This window comes from Cavia porcellus, unplaced genomic scaffold (assembly GCF_034190915.1).
Source record: "Cavia porcellus strain 051 isolate PalLab524CR breed Dunkin Hartley unplaced genomic scaffold, mCavPor4.1 scaffold_14, whole genome shotgun sequence".
NCBI lineage: Eukaryota > Metazoa > Chordata > Mammalia > Rodentia > Caviidae > Cavia > Cavia porcellus.
The window spans coordinates 40,277,443-40,296,061 of NW_026947497.1; the positions used below are offsets into that span (position 1 = coordinate 40,277,443).

Here is an 18,619-nt window from a genome sequence, read left to right on the forward strand (position 1 = left end):
ATGTTAGGAGTACATATTCACATGTCCTTCCTACTAATAGATTAAATTCATTATGATCCAAAACAGTTGTATTTTTCTTCTTTAAAATAATTTTTAAAAATCTATTGTCCAGCATTATTAGTGAGGTCTGTACCAGACCTAAATAGCATTGTCTTTGCTTTCATACTTTTTCCTTTTTGCATGTCTCTGGTGTAACTGCTAGGAAAAAAAAATACAGAAACAGAAATAATTTCAGTCCCTAATGGGATTTTCAATGTGGTAAGTGCCTGTGTAAATCATATTAAAGTACATTTATAAAGCAGACATTTTTCCTCAAATTTAAAGCAAAAAGGAAGCCAGAAAGATCATAATGATATTTAGTCACAAGTAGAAACTAGATTTTTATCTAATTCAAGTGGCCAAAATACTATGCTCTACTTTTCTCTTCATCTAGTTTTCCTATAAATCTTAGTTATTTCCTTTATTTCTGAGACACAATGCCTGATCCTATTCTAAGGAGGAGAAGTTTATATTAACTCACTGTTTTTAGAGGTTTTGGTTTATAGTCAGCTGATTCCTAGATAAGGCACCATGCCATGGGGTGTGGAAGAAGAGAAAGAACTCATGGCATAACGATACAAACAAAAAGTGTGGAAGAAAGGAGAAAAAAAGGAGAAGAAAGAGGATGAAGAGTGGAGAATGAGAAGGAGGAAGTGATACTCTCCTAATTCACTACCCCAATGACCTGCCTCCACCACCAGACTTCACCTCCCAAATCACATTTGCAAACTCATCAGTGCTTTAATCAGTGAATTAATTCAGTGATGAATATCACACGTTCATGATCTAATCACCTCCCAGGAGCCCCACATAGAACACATGAGGCTTTGGGAGGACAGCTAGGTATAAGCTATAACATTCTGGTTCTGACTTTCAAAAGACGCATGCATGTCCTTCTATATAAAATGCATTTAGTCCATGTCAAAGAGTTGCTAAACTCTGAAAAGTTTCAGCATTGCTGAGAAGTTCAAGTTTAAAGTTTTCTTTGAAACTTAAAGCAAATTATTAGCACTGAGCCCTTGTAAAAATTAAAAACAAAGTTGCACACTTCCAAAATGCAAATTTTGGAATTTGCCATTTCAAAATGAGGAAAAATAGAAATAGAAATCCAAGCCCAAAATTCAGCAAAGCAAACATTAAACTCTGTAGTTCCATGTCCAAAAGCAATGACAAATTGTGGTGACACACAAACTCCAAAAGCTTTGGGTGCCACTGCCAGTGATTGTAGCCCTCATGGTCTTTGTATTGGAAAGATTTTGCTCACTCCTTGTAACTTTCCTCAGATTTTCTGCATTTCTACCTTTTCAAATATGCTAGGAATTCTGTTTTTCTTTTGACTTCACCCTCACATCTTCATGCACTGTCCTCTCAGGGCACACTGCTTTATCTCCCAGGCTTTCCTTTGAAATTTGAGTGAAAATCCCCCTAACCCCACAACACTTGCATTTTACACACACCTAAAACCAGCAGCGAACTGATGATGCTGAGGTTTGCAAACTAGACAACTAGCTGAGCCTTTTGTGCAACTTGATGGCGATTGCAGGGCCTTCCAAGTGTCTGGGATGGCTGAGCACTGTAAACTGAATCCAAGGGGATAGTTTCCTGGGGCTCTCTTCTCAAAGCAAAGATTTTTACCTTCACAATTTTGAGCATCTAAAGGGTGACCCACTGATGATTTCTCAGTTTCCTAAAGACAATTTTCCTATAGTCCTATTCCAAAATATTTGGCTTCTTTTAATGCTAATCTCTTCAAGGACCAAGCTCTCCTCTGCTCCATCTTTGCAGGTCTCATTTACCAGAGCTTGCATTTGACTAAATTCAAAACTTTCTGATCACTCTGATATTCTCTTAATTTTAACGCAGAGCTATCTAAATCCCTCAACTATACCAAAGCCTAAATTTTTGGCTGCCTTGACATTTCTAGCCTCATATTAATCTTTAGTGACCCTTCCTTGTATCCTGTATACCTTGGCAGGCCTGTAAGAGTACTAGTGATCCTTCTCTCCAGTTGAATGACTCCAAGTGGGCCTGCAAGAGTGCCAGTAACCCCTCCCTCCATCCAGAAGAGCTCATCAGACCAGCAAGAACACAGGTGACCCCTCTCCATCCAGAGGAAACCAGGTGAGCCAGTGAGAGTGCCAGTGACCTATCCCAAGGGTGGGCCTGAAAGACCTTACTGACATAGTAGGCCCCTGACCGGGGTACAAACCACAGACATGTGGGTCTGGTGCCCTGAAAAAGTTTGAAGCAGCAGTAACAATACAAGCTAAGGGTTGGTTCACATCAATAATCTAGGTTAATCAGCCTAGGATGAATCCAGGACTCACCCAACTGGCCCTAAGGGAGGAATTTAGGTGACTGACCCCCCTCTACACTGCGGGACCTCGTGCCTCAGTGAATGTCAGCCACACAGTAAGACCCTGAGTAAGATGCACATGATGGACAGGTGAGACTACCAAGACTGAAAAGACTGAAATGAATGAAGAGGTGAAAATTAGAAGACCAGAAAGCAAAATGCAATTGAACCTCCAGACCATCTAGAATAAGTATGCGAGACATTAATATAAAAAATTAGAAGACATACACCTAAAATTTCTGAAAAGATAGCAAGTGAAATGAAGAAACAAATTCACAATGCCATAGAAGAAATCTGATCAGAAATAATCTCTCAGGTAATAAAAGAAATGGGGACCATAATGAAGGCATTGCTCAGTACAACTAGAGAAGACATAGGTAAAAAAAAATACAGGAACATAAGAAAATAATGGAAACCTCGAATTAAAAATATAGGAAAGAACTAGAATGTGTAAAACAGATTCAAAGAGATATACAGGAATTTAAAAGTTCCACTGAAAGTTGGCAAAACTATTTCAGTGAAACTGAAGTAAAATTCCAAACCCTGAACACAGGATTGCAGCTAACAGTTATAAAAGGACAGATCTCTTGAAAATGATCTCATGAAACAGTGATTTGACAGTTCCAAGACAATGCAAAGAAAAACAGTACAATAACAATAGATGTCAGTGAAAATACAGGTCAACAAAAATGACATAAAAAACAACCTGCAAATGTAATAGAAAATTTACTAAGCATGGAAACAAACTGTCAGACACAGTTAAGTGAAGCATATAGACCTCCAAACAGCCATAAAGAAAATAAATCTACACCCCAAAATACAATCATCAAGATTCTAGAAATTAAGCACCAAAGCAGAATATTAAAAGTTGTTATAGATCACAAGCAAAGCCCATTACAATCAGGGCCAACTTCTCAATACAAACTCTCAAGTCAAAAAGTGTTTGGAGTGAAACATTTGAAGCCTGAATGAAAACAACTTCCAACCCAGATTCATGCACTATGAAAAACTACCTTTCAAAATTAAAGGAGAAATATCATACTTCCATGATAAAGAACAACTGAAGAAATTCATGACCACCAACACAACCCTAGAAAGAGTACTGAAAGATATTCTTGATAAAGGCAAAAATGACCACAATTCCAGAAAAAACACCAAGTAGGACAAACAATCAAAGGGTTAAATCAGGGAAACAACAAAGGAAAATAAAATGACAAAGATAAGCCAATATGTATCAGTTATATCCATCAATGTAAATGGCTGCAATTCCAATATCAAAAGAAGCATATTAGTAGAATGGATCAAGAAATAAGATCCAACAATATGCTGTATACAAGAAACACATGTAACTTAAAAGAAACTCAGACTGAAAGTCCAAAAATGAAAAACAATACTTTATGCAACTGGAACCCAGAAAAAAGCAAGGTTGCTACTTTGTTTGCAGACAGTGTGAACATCAAACCAAAAATGATTGATTGAAAGATGTAAAGATGGTCACTACATACTTGTTAGGGGAAAAATTCAAAAGAAAGTGATAACAACCATAAATATATATGCACCAAATATGGGAGCACACAACTATGTAAAACAAATAAGGATAGACATGAAAAATCAAATAAGCAATAACACAATTGTAACAAGGAAACTTAGTAACTCATTGTCACTAAGAATTAGATCAACTAGACAAAATAAATAAACAACAGAGCAGAATCAGACATGTGAACAAATAGACATAGCTGATATTTACAGTGTTCAGCCAACAACATCAGATCATGTATTCTTTTCAGCTGCATATAGAATGTTTCCTAAAATAGACCATATAAAACCCTCAAAGAACATGCTTAAGTAAATGCCAAGAAACTAAAATTATATCATTCATTTTATCATTTTATCATTCAGTGAAATTGGAAATTAATGGCAAAAGAAAGTGAAAAAAAATCAATAAAAACATAAGAATTAAAAAACACTCTCCTAGACAATGAATAGGCAACAGATAAAGTTAAAGAAGAAATTAAACAATATCTATAATCAAATGAAAATACAACATATTAGAACCTGTGGAACACAATGAAATCAATCCTAAGAGGGAAATTTATAGCAGTGAATACTCTCATCAGGAAAACAGAATGGACACAGTCAACCTAATGCTGCATAACAAAGTTCTAGAAAAAGAAAATCAAGTCATTTCCAAATTGCATAGAAGGGAAGAAATTATAAAGATAAGAGCAGAGATTAATGCAATCAAACCTAAAAAATTACAAAGAATTAATGAGTCAAAGAGTTAGTTCTTTGAAAGAATCAACAAAATCGATAAACCCCTAAGCAATTTTATCAAGAAAAGCAAAGAAAAACACAAATTCATGAAATGAGAAATGAAAAGGGTAAAGTCACTGCAGATCTTGTCGAAATTCAGAAGATATACAATACCTACTTTGAAAATTTTTACACAGAATGGAAAACACAAAATAAATGAACAGATTTCTAGAAATGTATGAATTATCAAATCTGAAACAAGAAGATATAAAAATTTTGAATAACCCAATATCAGTTAATGAAATTGAAATCATAATTAAAAACTTACCAACAGAGAAAAGTCCAGGTCCTGAAGAATTCATGCCTGAATTCTACAAGAAGTTTAGAGAATTTTTAATGCCAAGGCTCCTCAAACTCTTTAATGAAATTGAAAGGGAAGCAATTCTCCCTAACTCATTCTTGTAGGCAAGTATTACTCTGATACCAAAACCAGATAAATATCCAATCAAAAAAAGAGAGCTATAGGCCAGTGAACATAGGCGCAAAATTACTAAATGAAATACTGGCGAACAGAATGTAGTAAATCATGTAGGAGATTCAAAACCATGACCAATTGGGATTCATCCTAGGAATACAGGGATTGTTCAATATATTCAAATCAGTAGATGTAAAACACAGTGAGTTTGTTGTTCGTGTACAGGAATGCTATTGATTTCTGAGCATTGACTTTGTGTCCTGCTATGCTGCTGAATTTGCTTATTAATTCTAGTAGTCTTTTGGTGGAATTTTTGGGGTCTTTCATGTAGAGTATGATGTCATCTGCAAATAATAATAGTCTACCTTCTCCCTTTCCTATTTTTATTCCTTTTATTTCACTCTCTTGTCTAACTCTTCTGGCTAATGTTTTCAGAAATATATTGAGAGTTGACATCTTTGTCTTGTTCCTGATTTAAGAGTGAAAACTCTGTTTTTGTCCACTTGCTATGATGTTGGCTGTTGGTTTGTCATAGATGGCTTTTATTGGATTGAGGTAGTGGCCATCTATTCTGATTATCTGCAAGGTTTTTTACCATGAAAGTGTTGAACTTTATGAAAAGCTTTTTTGTATCTGTGGCTATGATCATGTAATTTTTTTCTTTGGTTCTATTAATGTGGTGTATTATTCATACCTCCTGTTCACTTTCATATTAATATTATGTGGATTGGAACCCTTTGGGGGTTGTAAGATGAATCATTGGATAATGTGAAAGCCTCAGATTAAACTATAGCTTTTTGACTGGGTAAACAGAGTTGTAGATGTCTATTATCATAGAAGCTACTTAACTTTGGCTTCTCATCTATAGACTTAATAACATTACCTACCCCACTGAAAAACTTTGAGTGGTACATACTTTTATGTATATATATATATATATATATATATATATATATATATGAATTTAGTTTGTGTCTATAACATCATAAACATGTATTAAGTATTAGAAATTATCATGCAAAAGAAAGAGAAAAATACCACATAGTACATTAGTCAACTCATGCAAAGTCCAGAAATGTCCACTCTGTAGAAATACAAGTGTTTGCCAGGGCTTGGGGCAGGAGTAGAGAAAATAACAAATGGTTATGAAGGATTGATGATAGATATACCATTGTACAGTTTACTGAAATCCGATGATTATACCCCACTGAGTTATGAAAAGGTAATGTATTTAATATTTATGTCTATTTCTACCATAGAATTCCCACTTCATAAATAAAATACATTTTGAACTTTTGATTCTAATTTTCTTATTCCTGCCTGACTCCTTCCTCCAGTGTCCTCTATAAACAAATGTTAAAGTATTTTGAGCATCCCCTAAACTACCCAGTATATATCGTATGTGAGAATACAATTATCCATTTGCTTCAAATCCTCTCCTCATGGGATAGTTAGTAAGCTTCATTTGCAAGGAACAAACCACACTGGGAAATTCTTTTGATAATTATCTTGAACCAAGATCGGCTGGTGATAAAAATTGAAGGCCAGTGCTCAGACAGAGACCAGAAAAAGAATTTAGACAGACCTACTAATTTAGACAGACCTACTCCAAAGGGAAATATTTGTGTTGTAAATAAAGGAGGAATTTGTAAGTCAATCACTGGAGAAAAAGCTAATAAAAGTTGATACTGATCCATAGGAAGCAAGGTAAGCACAAGTTACTTCCTAAATATTTCATATGCTCCAAATACTCACTTGTAGAGATCAGCAGATGGAAGTTGTCTGTGTAGACTCAGGATTACATTGAGGGAAGACTTATAGAACCTTAACTTAAAACAATTGTTTCATTTTCCCTGTCTCTCCTGCCATTAGCAAACATTATTCCTTCTCTTTCTTGGTATTCTGCTTTTTACTCACAATTCATACGGTAGAAAAAATAATGACCCTCCAAAAATATCGACATATTGTCTATAATCTATGCCAAAGATACGTTATATGATAGCAACAAATATGATTATAAAGAAATTAAAGTTGCCGATAAACTGACCTTTACAGATGGAAATGACCCTGGAGTATCCGGTTGAATGCAGTGTAATCACGGAGGAAGGTGGAGGAGGGGAGAGACTGAGACTGGGATTTTAGGTGCCATATTTGAAAATAAATGAAAAGCATCCATGCAACACAAGCTGGAGTGGGAAATGACCTCACTATGTACCGACTTTCTAGCACTGCATTAACAACTCACCATACATTTGATGCCTTAGAACAATGCAAGTGTATTCTCATACATTTTAGAGTTTATGATTCCACAATCAAGGTGTAAGCAGCGGTGGGATTTTAGGGACTCCAGGAGTTCTCTGTCTTAAAGCTACATGTTCTACATCTTTACATGGCCTTCATTTCTGTGCATCTTCTCTTTGCCCCTTTCCCACAAGATTTGTCATTAGACTCAAGACTTACACGGATAATCCAAGACCAACTCATCTTGAGAGCATTTAGTTACATTTGCAAAGGCATCTTTTTCCAGGTAATGTCGTATTTATAGTTTCCAGAGTTTAGGACATAGACATCATTTCTTTGTGGAGGGACCATCAGTCAACCCATGTACTTCCTTAGAGACTTCGAAGGAGACACCCTGGCTAAAGCTTTAATCTTATCCTTTTTGTACCCATTTTAGATTTATGACCTATAGAAATTAATTAATAAATTCATGCAATTGCAAGCAACCCAGTGGTCATTTGTATAGCAGCCATAGCAAACTGTTAGAGATCATTTTAAATTTACTTTCCTTTAACTCTGATCTTCTTTTAAAATCACTGGATATAAAGCATTTTATTTCTACTAGGACTACTAAAATGAAAATATATGGGTCAAGAATATCTCTACCAAGTGTTAGGATTTTTTTTTGTCAGAAACAAAGCTAAGAGTGAGTGTAGAATTATTCATGCTATTCATTACACATTTCCAGTTCTACTGCATTCCAGAAAAATGGAAGAACTGCTTTTGTTTTCCAAAATACCCTAAGGTTAGGCATGAACTTAGATCTCCTTGGCCAAGGAAATGTGAGTTTTAGTAATGGGTAACACAGGCAGATCTGTAAGAGCTAACAGTGACCCACTATATCCTCCAAAGGAATTGCAGCAGACAGCAAGAAGATGAAGCCCCTCTTACATGGTACTACCAGATAACCATCTCTTTACTGGTTGACAAGCTACCCAATAATGGGTAGTAGGCCAATGAAAGTTAAATAGAATGGCGGTGAGGTAATGGTTGGTGGAGACATACAGGATAAGAGAAAAAGAGTGTCTCAACAGCCCCTTTCAAGTTTTGATTTGCTAGCATTTTCAATTATTTGAATAACTATATTCATAATTTTAGATGAAATAATTTTGAGTTGGGTTTTTTTTTCAGTGAAACCAAAAAGCACTAACTAGAGTTCCATAATGCTTAAACTTCTTCCCACTAAATCATGTATCTGTTTGACTATCACTTGTTAATTTATTCATTCATTTTATAAAAATGTTGGAGCAGTTATATTCCAGGCACTGTACAGAATATTAGAGCAATAGTAAGCCCTATGACTCTATCTATGAGATTTAGTAGGTAAAAATCAACAGCATCTGTGTGTGTGTGTGTGTGTGTGTGTGTGTGTGTGTTTTTAAACTTCCAGTTCATTACAATGACTGAGCACAATGAGAAACAAAACAAGAAACATTTGGAAAGTAAATTGCATCTGAAATGAGCAAACCTTCTCATAAAACCTTAGACTTTAGTGTTTGGATAGGGAATGTTGGCATTGGACACATGTAGCAATTAGATATTAAATAGGTTTTTACTTTGTATAGTTAACTTTTAACTGTTGAGAGCTATAGAATTCATAAACACTACTAGTTATGAATTTATGATTTTGGCTGTGAGCTGAAACTTGTGGTTCTGAACCCAATGACACTGCATGCAGAAAGGGCCAATGGCACAGACCTATGGCCAACACAGAGAGCCTCAGGGTATGGGTTACTGCATTTTGACCTTGAGTTTGTGTAAGGAAAAGACTGCAGCAAAGTGAGGGACTTTGGCAGGTGTTGAGTCCTTGGGCCTCAGACTGATGTGGTTCATAATGGTGCAGGCACAGCCTGGCTTCATATCCCTGGCTAGACTGATGTGTGATCATTACCTGCATGCACACAGCAGTCAGCAAAATTAAGCCAAGTACAGAATGCCAGGAAGCTCCTAGGCGCTCTTACCTCAGGTGGCATCAGGTGACGATGCCTTCTGCATTCTGAGCACAAGTTGAAACTGTGCTAACCTTGACCTTAAACTATGGATCTGGTGAGAATGTTCACTAGTAGAAAGTAATAAGGAATATTTGAGGAGTTTCAAAATGACAATTTCTATAATTGGACAGGTGGGCACCTCAGTGCTGAAGAACTTTGGGTTGCAAAGGAAAGCAATTGTCCTGAATCTGGAGGACCACAGTGGTGGACACTCTGACCTTCACTAGAAGTAGCTGCCCCAACAGCTCCACCGTGGCTTCAGTTGAGAATCTTCTGAGATGATTTTTCAACCAGCTCCGAAGTTGAAGTCCTTTTCTAGGAGACAGGATATTTTTTATGCCATTCCAATCCCATTTCAGGAGATAAAGGAAGCACACTGCTATACAGAGCCACATTACTGCCTGCTCAAAGAATACTTTGAAGTTGGCACTGCTCAGCAGATCTCACCTTGGGGGCTGAAGCTAAGAGAACTTGGAAAGCTAGGAGGTTCAGAATAGTTCTGTGAGAAAGAAAGTATTTCCAGCCTTAGGGAAGAGTCTAGTGCCATTGCAAACAAAGATGAAATGCTGTTTAGTGCAGCCCTCTGATGGAGGCACCAGTCTGATCAAAGAGACAGATGGAGGTGCCATCTGGAATCCTGCCCTCTCCCTTCCCCCCATAAAACAGTAAATTCATGGTTGCAACATTTGTCATTTTCTAGGAGGCTCCTACCAATTGTTTTCATAGGCTGTGTATTGCAGAAAGGCAAACGGAATAGCTATCAAATCAGTTAACCCGAGACCCAGATTTTCACCATGTTAATACGTTAATACTGCTTTCCATCTACCGTTTCAGACAACAGTAAGAGACCCTGTGGGAAGACTATATCTAAATGCCATAGGGATTTGTACCATACATCTTTGTTCTAGGGGTTAGAGTTTGTCCTGTATGTTAATTTTTGTGGGCCTGGGGTTGGGGTTGCTTTTTTAAAGTCATACTTTAAACAGTCCCACTGGAGTAGAATGATTAGTCTTGGCACTGAACTAAGAATTTCTGAGTCCTTAAAAGGATCACATGCAGTTTTTAAGAGATCCCCAACTGTATGCAGGTATAGAGAGCTCCTCCAACTGTAGGAAATAGAGGAAAGTTGGAAGGACAACTTTTGGACTCCAAGTTATTTGAAAGAGTCAAAGGAATTTTATTTTGAAATTCTTTGCATTAAATTGAAAAGTATTTATTCTTTGAACTTTTATTTCTCCCTAAAAATTTTACATTGGCAGGGAGTCTATTTGTAAAATTAGAACAGCTTTTAAAATGAAATTTTATGAATTGAAGGTCATTATGTATTTTGAGTGGTGTATAATAGCATTGTCATCTAATCTTATTGCAAAACTTCTGATATTCTATATAAAGACATTGATTTGAGAATTAGAATGATAGCTAATATTTTGATAATTTACATTTTACCAAGTTGAGTCTCTAGACTTCCATGTATATTTACAGTCAGAAGTGTGCATTATAATGTTGTTTATACGTGTTACATAATAACACACATATGTAAATTGTAGCCTAGACTTGGCACCATCATCTCGGCTCCAAGTTCTCTTTTTGGAAACTTTTCTTCTCCACTTACAGAGAACTTGAGTTCCACTGTGCTTCCAAAGAACAGGCAAGCGTTACTTCGTCTCCTTCCGATCCAGAAGGATCATCCATGGCTGACTGGGTCAGTCTGCATAATTCTAATACTGGACTTCAATTATCTGCTCCTTCGGTTTCTCAAACAAAGCTTTGTTCTTCAACGTAGTCTCCATCAATAATATATTATTACAGCCTTCACCTTCTACTCTCAAGTAATAAAACTTTAAAAGAGGTTTCATTATTTAGTTCCTTCAGATATTATAATAGTGTATGTACATGTGTAATGCATTAACATATTTACATGCATAAAGTACACATAACACACAAATGTGTTTAAATAAATAAACTATGTATGCATAGATACTGGTATATCAATATATACATATCAATGTGAGATATATAAGCATGTCATTGTTTATATGCCATATATACATATATGCCATATTTTGAATATTTAATATACACTCATACACATGTATGTATGTATGTATATATTTATACATATATTCGAAATGCATTTGCTTTGTTTGGATTGTAGGGTTACTAGTGATATGCTATTGAACTTCTTTGTGCATTTTTATACCTCCTATTTCTCTCTGTGCACAATCATTAATCAGAAAATATTCATAGTGTTAAAATTACAAAGGTCAGTTGTCCTTGCCCTGTTTCCTCAGCTCCGTTTACTGTTTTTTTTCCCCCACAGGATATCTTCATGAGACCAGTGTTTGTTTCAATGTATTTTTTAACATTATTTTATTCTGATCACTCACGTTAGAGTGTGGCCTATTTCAGAGGAGCAGTCCTGTCTCGTCTCAAAGCTTTTATCATGCACAGAACAGCATACCTTGCATACAGTGAGCACATGAATATTTGCTTATATTACAGTTCCACGGGATAAAAACCTATACTGGTCATTGGGCTGTCCTCCACTGAAGTAGCTGCAGAAAACAGGGAAAACATTACCTAGATGCATACAATAAAGTCAGTCATGTAGTTATTCAATAACATCATTACAGAAAGTCTAAACATAAAACATATTCCTCCTAGCAGCAGAATTACAGCAGAACTCAGGGAGCTATTTCTGATTTAAGAAAAAATAAGAACTTTGCTTTGAAATCAAGACTAGGTAAAATGATTGTGGATTCTCTTTGTGATGCTGAGATGTGCTTAGTATTTCCTGAATGGCCACAGCACTTCCTCTTGTCAAATCGACAGACTCTGTCAACTTGCCCTGAAGAGACTGGATGATCAACTAACAGTCTACAGCTGTGAAGTCTCTAAACTTGCTTTCAGTGTGCAGGGCATGTCAGGTAGCTACCTGATGTGATATGCAGCTTGAATTCCGTGAGCCCCAGAGCAGCCGCTGTCAGCTTGGGCACATAGCGAATCACCTGAAAACTATACAGACTAATGCCGATCCTTCTCCCAGAAGAAATCTTCTGATTTAATTGATCTAGTGTGCAGCTAAGAATCCAATGTCTTAAAAACTCCTGTGGTGATTGTAGTATCCAGCTGAGATTGAGAACCGTGACTTGAAGGTCCCTGGGTGCTTCCTACATGCCCAAAACAATCTCACAGGTTGTCTCCTGGTTGGTCTGGAATTGTAAAGGTGTCTTTTTTATACCTTCCAGATTTTTAACTTTTAAATTCCACCTCCAAAGGAAAATGTTTTGTGGCATGGAACAGTAACTCTGTTATGCGGTGTGAAAGAACTGAAGATGACTAGTACACTACAAAATAGGAAGAAAAAAGTAAATACATTTGCATATAACAATAGCATGTTATATAAAGAAAAAACTCCATTTTTTTCTTTCCTGAATTCACTGAACAGACCCTCACCTATAACAGCTGGGTTTAGAATTGCTTGGCAATAGAAAAGCATAATGTCAGAGGGCATTATAAAGTGTAAAGGCTTTTATTAAGTATAAATGTTTTCATCAGTCCAAGTAAGATATGCACTCTTGTGAAAATAGATGTACACTTGTCCCATTCTAATTATTTATACACTGAGTATGTACTGATTTTTCATTGGTTACTCTCTAGCATGCATTGCTCTGACACTGTGCATTGCACAATTTTTTTTCTGTGTCCCATCATTTTCAAGACATTTATTGCCATGTTATCTGGACTGTGGTGGTGCAAAAATCTGGATGGTTATCCTGAAAAAGACCTCTGGATTCAAACTCAGTCAGGTATCACAGCACAATCTCTCTCTCTCTCTCTCTCTCTCTCTCTCTCTCTCTCTCTCTCTCAATACAACTGATGAACCTTTCACTGACCAGTTTTTATGTTTGATCTGGGAGTAATAAACGTGGTACTCCAGCTGAAAGTAGTCGGGCCTTAGCTGCCCTTTCTAACTATAAAACACATCAGTAATGTTACATTTCCTGTTGGCCATAGGGAGGAAGAGAACTATCAGAGCAGACATTTATGTGATGAAATATAACTATATTGTTGAGTAAAATACTGCTATGGGAAGTTAAATAAACCTATGATGTGTTAAATAAACCTACATCTTGAAAACGATTTGCTTGTTAATGTTAGGAGCAGATCAGATATGCAATTCTGTTCAAAATCAAGGGCAAAATTGCCATAAGAAAGTTTTGAAGGCAGAAAAAGCATCCTTCCTTTAAGTGTGTATTAATTGTGAGCATATGGAAGTTGTCCTGATGCCTCCAGCTTTGTAGGCCATGGATGTCCAAGCAGTGCCTCTTATCATTGTTTTATTGCTCATTCCAGAGACTGACCATGTAAACTTAGAGCTGGGTAATGTGTAACTTGTGTTTAGACAGTGGTTAATGATATCATTCATAGTTTCGTGTAATTTTTTTTAAGTTACAATATAGAAAATAACTTCACTAAGTGTCGGTTTCTTAAATGGTCTCAGTAAGCTACCTCTATTTCTGCAGCTTTGATGACTATATAGTTAAAATTTACACGCTTTTTAGCCCTAGGAAAATTACATTTCAAAGCAAAGTTGTTTTTATGTCTTATCTTTGATTCACTTATGGTACCATTAAGGTGACTTCTTTGTTCTGTCATAAATGAGGATTCTTCCACTTTCCATATACTTTTGTTTTCAAAATTCTGTTTGAGATATGGTAATTAAGCACATAGGAGTTATAAAACTGATGTAAGATACTATGAACATTGGAATATGTAGAAGCCCTTGTAACTAATGTTAGTTTCATTTGTTATACTTTATGTGCATGTGGTATATATCAAGGAAAAATAAAAGTTGTGATGTGAAGAATAAAGGTCATTTGCATTCTGTTACTGGGAATGTAAACTAGGACAGTCACTTTAAGAAAAAATGTGGCAGTTTCTCAAAATAGGATAAACACTATATGACCTATCTGTCTGTCTATCTGTCTTCTATCTATCTATCTACTGAATATTCCAAAGAATAGGTGTACTCCCATGTTCATTACAAAGTTATGAATGATTATCAAGACATGTAAATGAATTAAATGTCTCTCAGTGGAAGGCTAAAGAAAATAAAGCATGTATACGCAGTGGAATACTATTCAGCCTTAAACAAGAATAAAACCCTGTCATTTACAACAACATGGATGAACCTGGAGGACATTAAAATAAGCCAGGTACAAGAAAACATGATCTCATTTGTGTTTATAATCCAAAGAAGTTGAACTCATAAAAGCAGAAAGTAGAATGGTAGTTGCCAAAAACAGAGAATTTGAGAAAACAGATTGATTTTTCTTTAAGTAAAAGATAGGTTTTGCAGGACAAATGATTTCTGAAATTTAGCATATAGCAAGAGGAATACAGTTAATAATACTCTATTATAAACTTAAAAGTTGCTGAGAATACATTTTAGGTGTTCTCTTTCACACCCAAAGTGGTAATTATGTGAGGTAAAGGTTATGTTAATTCATTTGGTAGTAATAACCATTTTACAGTATATATATATATATATATATATATATATGCACCATAAATATTTGTAGTTTTTCAATATATATCAATAAAGTCAGAATTTCTAAAACTGCAAGCCACAGATATTGAATGTTACATTGGATAATATTATAAACAAAACCATAGACCCAATTTTCATTGATATTTAATGGGAAAACATAAATGAAGACATTTTCACATGTAATTTTCATGATGCAAAGCACTGTGTTAGTCTTTATTCTGTTTAGAAAGAAAAATCAAGGTCAACAGAAAATGTTTATATACTCTAAATACTCGGCTATGTTGCTACTTACTTACGGCATTTTTGGTTAACACTTTTCGCTACTAGAAGGAAACCCTTTCTTCCCTTCTGGTTGTCCTTCCATCTGAAGGGAGTGAGCTGGTATCATTCCTAGACTTTGTTGGCTCCTTCACTGACCTCACTGTGGCCAAAGTTAGTAAAGTAACTGCTTTTTTATTCCTCTTGGAATCAAGTCTTTCCACAAGTTGGCTTCCATTCCTCTGTGGTATGAGAGTTACCCCAAACTTTCTCTTCACATGGTTACTTCAGTTCAGTTGCCCTGGGCATTCTGGGTATCTGGGTGTTGGGTACCCTGAAACTCATTTGCTTCTATCTGACCTCTGATTTAGCTGTGATTCATAGTGTAGATGTAATCATGGCGTCTTGCTGTTACTGCTTTTTTAAAGTTCAGTTTATTCAGAAATCAGACATAGAGAATGTATAAGAACATGAGTATGTATTGAAAAGTTATCTAGGGGCTGGGGATTTAGCTCAGCAGCATAAGCGCCTGCCTGTAAAGCAGGCAGTCGTGAGTTCGATCCCCAGTACCAATAAAAAGGAAAAAGACAAAAGAAAAGTTATCTATTTCTGTGCCAGCTCAAAACTGAGTAGCTTAAAATCACTTTACTATTTTTGTACAATTATTTGCAAAGTTTGGACTCAATGGCAATTCTAGCATAGTCATCACAACGTGACTGGCTCATTTGTTGATGCTAAGGTTAGATGCTTCAACTAATACCTCAGTTAGGACAGCAAGCATTTCAGAAAACTTGGTATATGAGAATTAGCCACCAAAGGAAGAAAATACAGGCAGATGAAAGAAAGTGGTGGATGCATCCAGAAACATGTAGAATGTAATTTACTATGGACTATAGAAAGAAGAATGAACTGGATTACAGCAAAAGGAAGATGACCATAAGTTGAGGCAAAAGGTTTATTAGCCACACTGGACAAAGATGGATCATGGTCAACAGCAATGTGCTTGATCTTTCTCAAAATTATTAGCGTGACAAAATTCAGCGTTTGACACCAAATGCTTAGCTGACAATCACAGTGGCTTGGTTTATCCCACAGGATTTAGAACTTCTGGCATGCACTCCACATTTACCAGGGGAAATAGTGATTATGACCAAAACAGTGGTAGTCATGTCAAGCTGGAATTCTACAATGAGGTTGGAGCTGGGACTGGTCATATAATTCCTTTTTTCTCTGTGGGCCTTTTTTCCATGTGGGGTAGCTAGAATTTCCTCGCACAGGAAGAAATGAGGATCTCATGTCATACTGCATTACAACACAATTCAGGGGACCTATTGTAGTTAAAGTTCTTAACTTGTGACTGGATTTTCCTAGCATTTGTGTTTTAAGAAAGAAGCAGACACCATAAGGCTTCTGATGACCTAAACATGGGAGAGAGAAGCATTATTTTTGTTTATTGTATAGGGTATTAGTTTAGACTCAGTGCAAGAAGAACAGACAAAGGTACAGAATTCCAGGAACCTTGGTGCACTGAGAGTGGAGAGGAGAATCTTTAAAGACCACACAGGTTTCCTGTTAGGTGAAGAGACAGCACTTATGTCTAGCTTTAGTCCTTGTCCTAACACTAAGAAAAGGCCTAATCAAAACCCTGCCAAATTGTGTCTTAGTTATTGTTCTCTTGTTGCTGAGACAAAATACTCAACCTCCAAAGTTAAAGAGGAAATGATTATATAGCGCATAGTTTGTAGAGGTTTCAGTCTATAATCATCTGACTTCAAGACAGACTGGCACATGCTGAAGAAAAATAGCAAAAGCAACAAGGAAAGCAGGCTACCCACCCTAGGATGGATGTGACACTCAGATCCTTAATGCCAGCACTGGATCATGAATCAATCACAAACCCTAGATTCAGTCACTTCTGAAAAGTTCACCCCTCCCATTATTGCATGATGCTTTGGGGGACATCAATACATAAGCCATAACAAGTTGTCTAGGTTTCTAGAACAGAAATCAAGATGTGAGACAGCTGAAGATAAAGCAAGATGCTACAGCACCACTAGGATTGTGTTCAGTAAACAGGAACCATGTTTTCAGAACTGGAATTCATTGCAAGAGTGTGTATGTCACAGAAGTAACAATAACTACTTAATAAATGAAACATTGAGAATTAGTTCCCTTTTTAGTAGTTCTGGGAATAGAATCCAGGACCTATGTACTGAACTACATTCCCAGACCTCTTTCTATTTTTAATTTTGACACAGGGTCTCACTAACTCACTAAGTTTACAGGATGAACTCGAACTTGTGTTCCTCTTGCCTCTGTCCCCCAGTTTTCACAAAGAAACTTTTTATATACTCAAATTTCACATTTCTGAATAATGAGCATGATATCTCTTTTTAGCAGTGATCCAGAAATGTACAATCTTTGAATCTTAAGATTTTGTCAACATAGGAATTTGAAGGTCGTCACACTAATCTCCATCCCATAGCCAAGAGAGGGGAAACTGAATAAAAAGATCATGAGAAAGAGGTTTTCATGGGCCATGAATGAGAGTGACTCACATAACTTTAATCATACTGTACTGGCCAGAACTCAGTAGCATGCCTGAAGATCACTGGGACGTAGATGTTAGAAATGTTAACATAGATGTTAGATAATAAGAGTAAGATTGAGCTTGTGTCTACAATGAAGAAAATATTCTTTGCCACATACAAGATCCAGGATTAGGGAAAGGATTAGACCTAGTGCTATCACTAAAATGCTCTCGTCTAAAGGTTAGTATCCCCCCAAAATTCACATATTGGAACCTGATGCCCAATATGACACAATAAAGAGGTGGAACTTTTGGAGAAATGATTAAATCATAAAGGTTGTATGTTGATGAAGGGGATTAGTTCCTGCTGAAAGAGATTAAAACAAATGCCTTCCTGTCTCCATCATGTAAAGCTACTACAACAAAGTACCATCTATAAAATAGAGACAGAGTCCTTACCAGACACCAGAGTCTACTGGTGCCTTGATTTTGGACTTACCAGCTTTCAGAACTATGAGTACCATAATAAATATCAGTTGTTTATAAATTATCCACTTATAGGTACTTTATAACAACAGTTCATGCCCACTAAGAAAAAGAACCCTTGCTTTTGATACTGTTACATTTCCTCTTTCTTTTGAAGAAAGAATTGTCTCAGAATTTTAGGAAGAGCTAAGCTCATAAGAAGACTTGTTGGTTCAGTGTTGGACCTTAAGAAGATAGATAAAAGAATGTGGCGGGGGTAGTTACAGCTGTACAATCTAAGCTAGTCTAAAGGATGTTAATGATAGAAAGGCTAGGCTAGGTTTTAAAAAATCAGCGAAGTCTGTAACAGAAAATAAAATCTTAGATATATTGTCAATAATAATAACAAATTCTACTT

General features: G+C 36.2%; 1 protein-coding gene across 1 annotated transcript in view; it reads left to right on the plus strand.

Moving 5' to 3' along the window:
* Positions 1–2,089, plus strand: part of Inpp4b (inositol polyphosphate-4-phosphatase type II B) — a 765,962-nt gene extending 763,873 nt beyond the window's left edge. The window contains exon 26 of the mRNA XM_063260834.1: positions 2,015–2,089. Within this exon, the coding sequence (XP_063116904.1) occupies positions 2,015–2,051 (37 nt within the window). The 3' untranslated portion in view covers positions 2,052–2,089. The remainder of the gene's footprint in view (positions 1–2,014) is intronic.
* Positions 2,090–18,619: the final 16,530 nt, after the last annotated feature.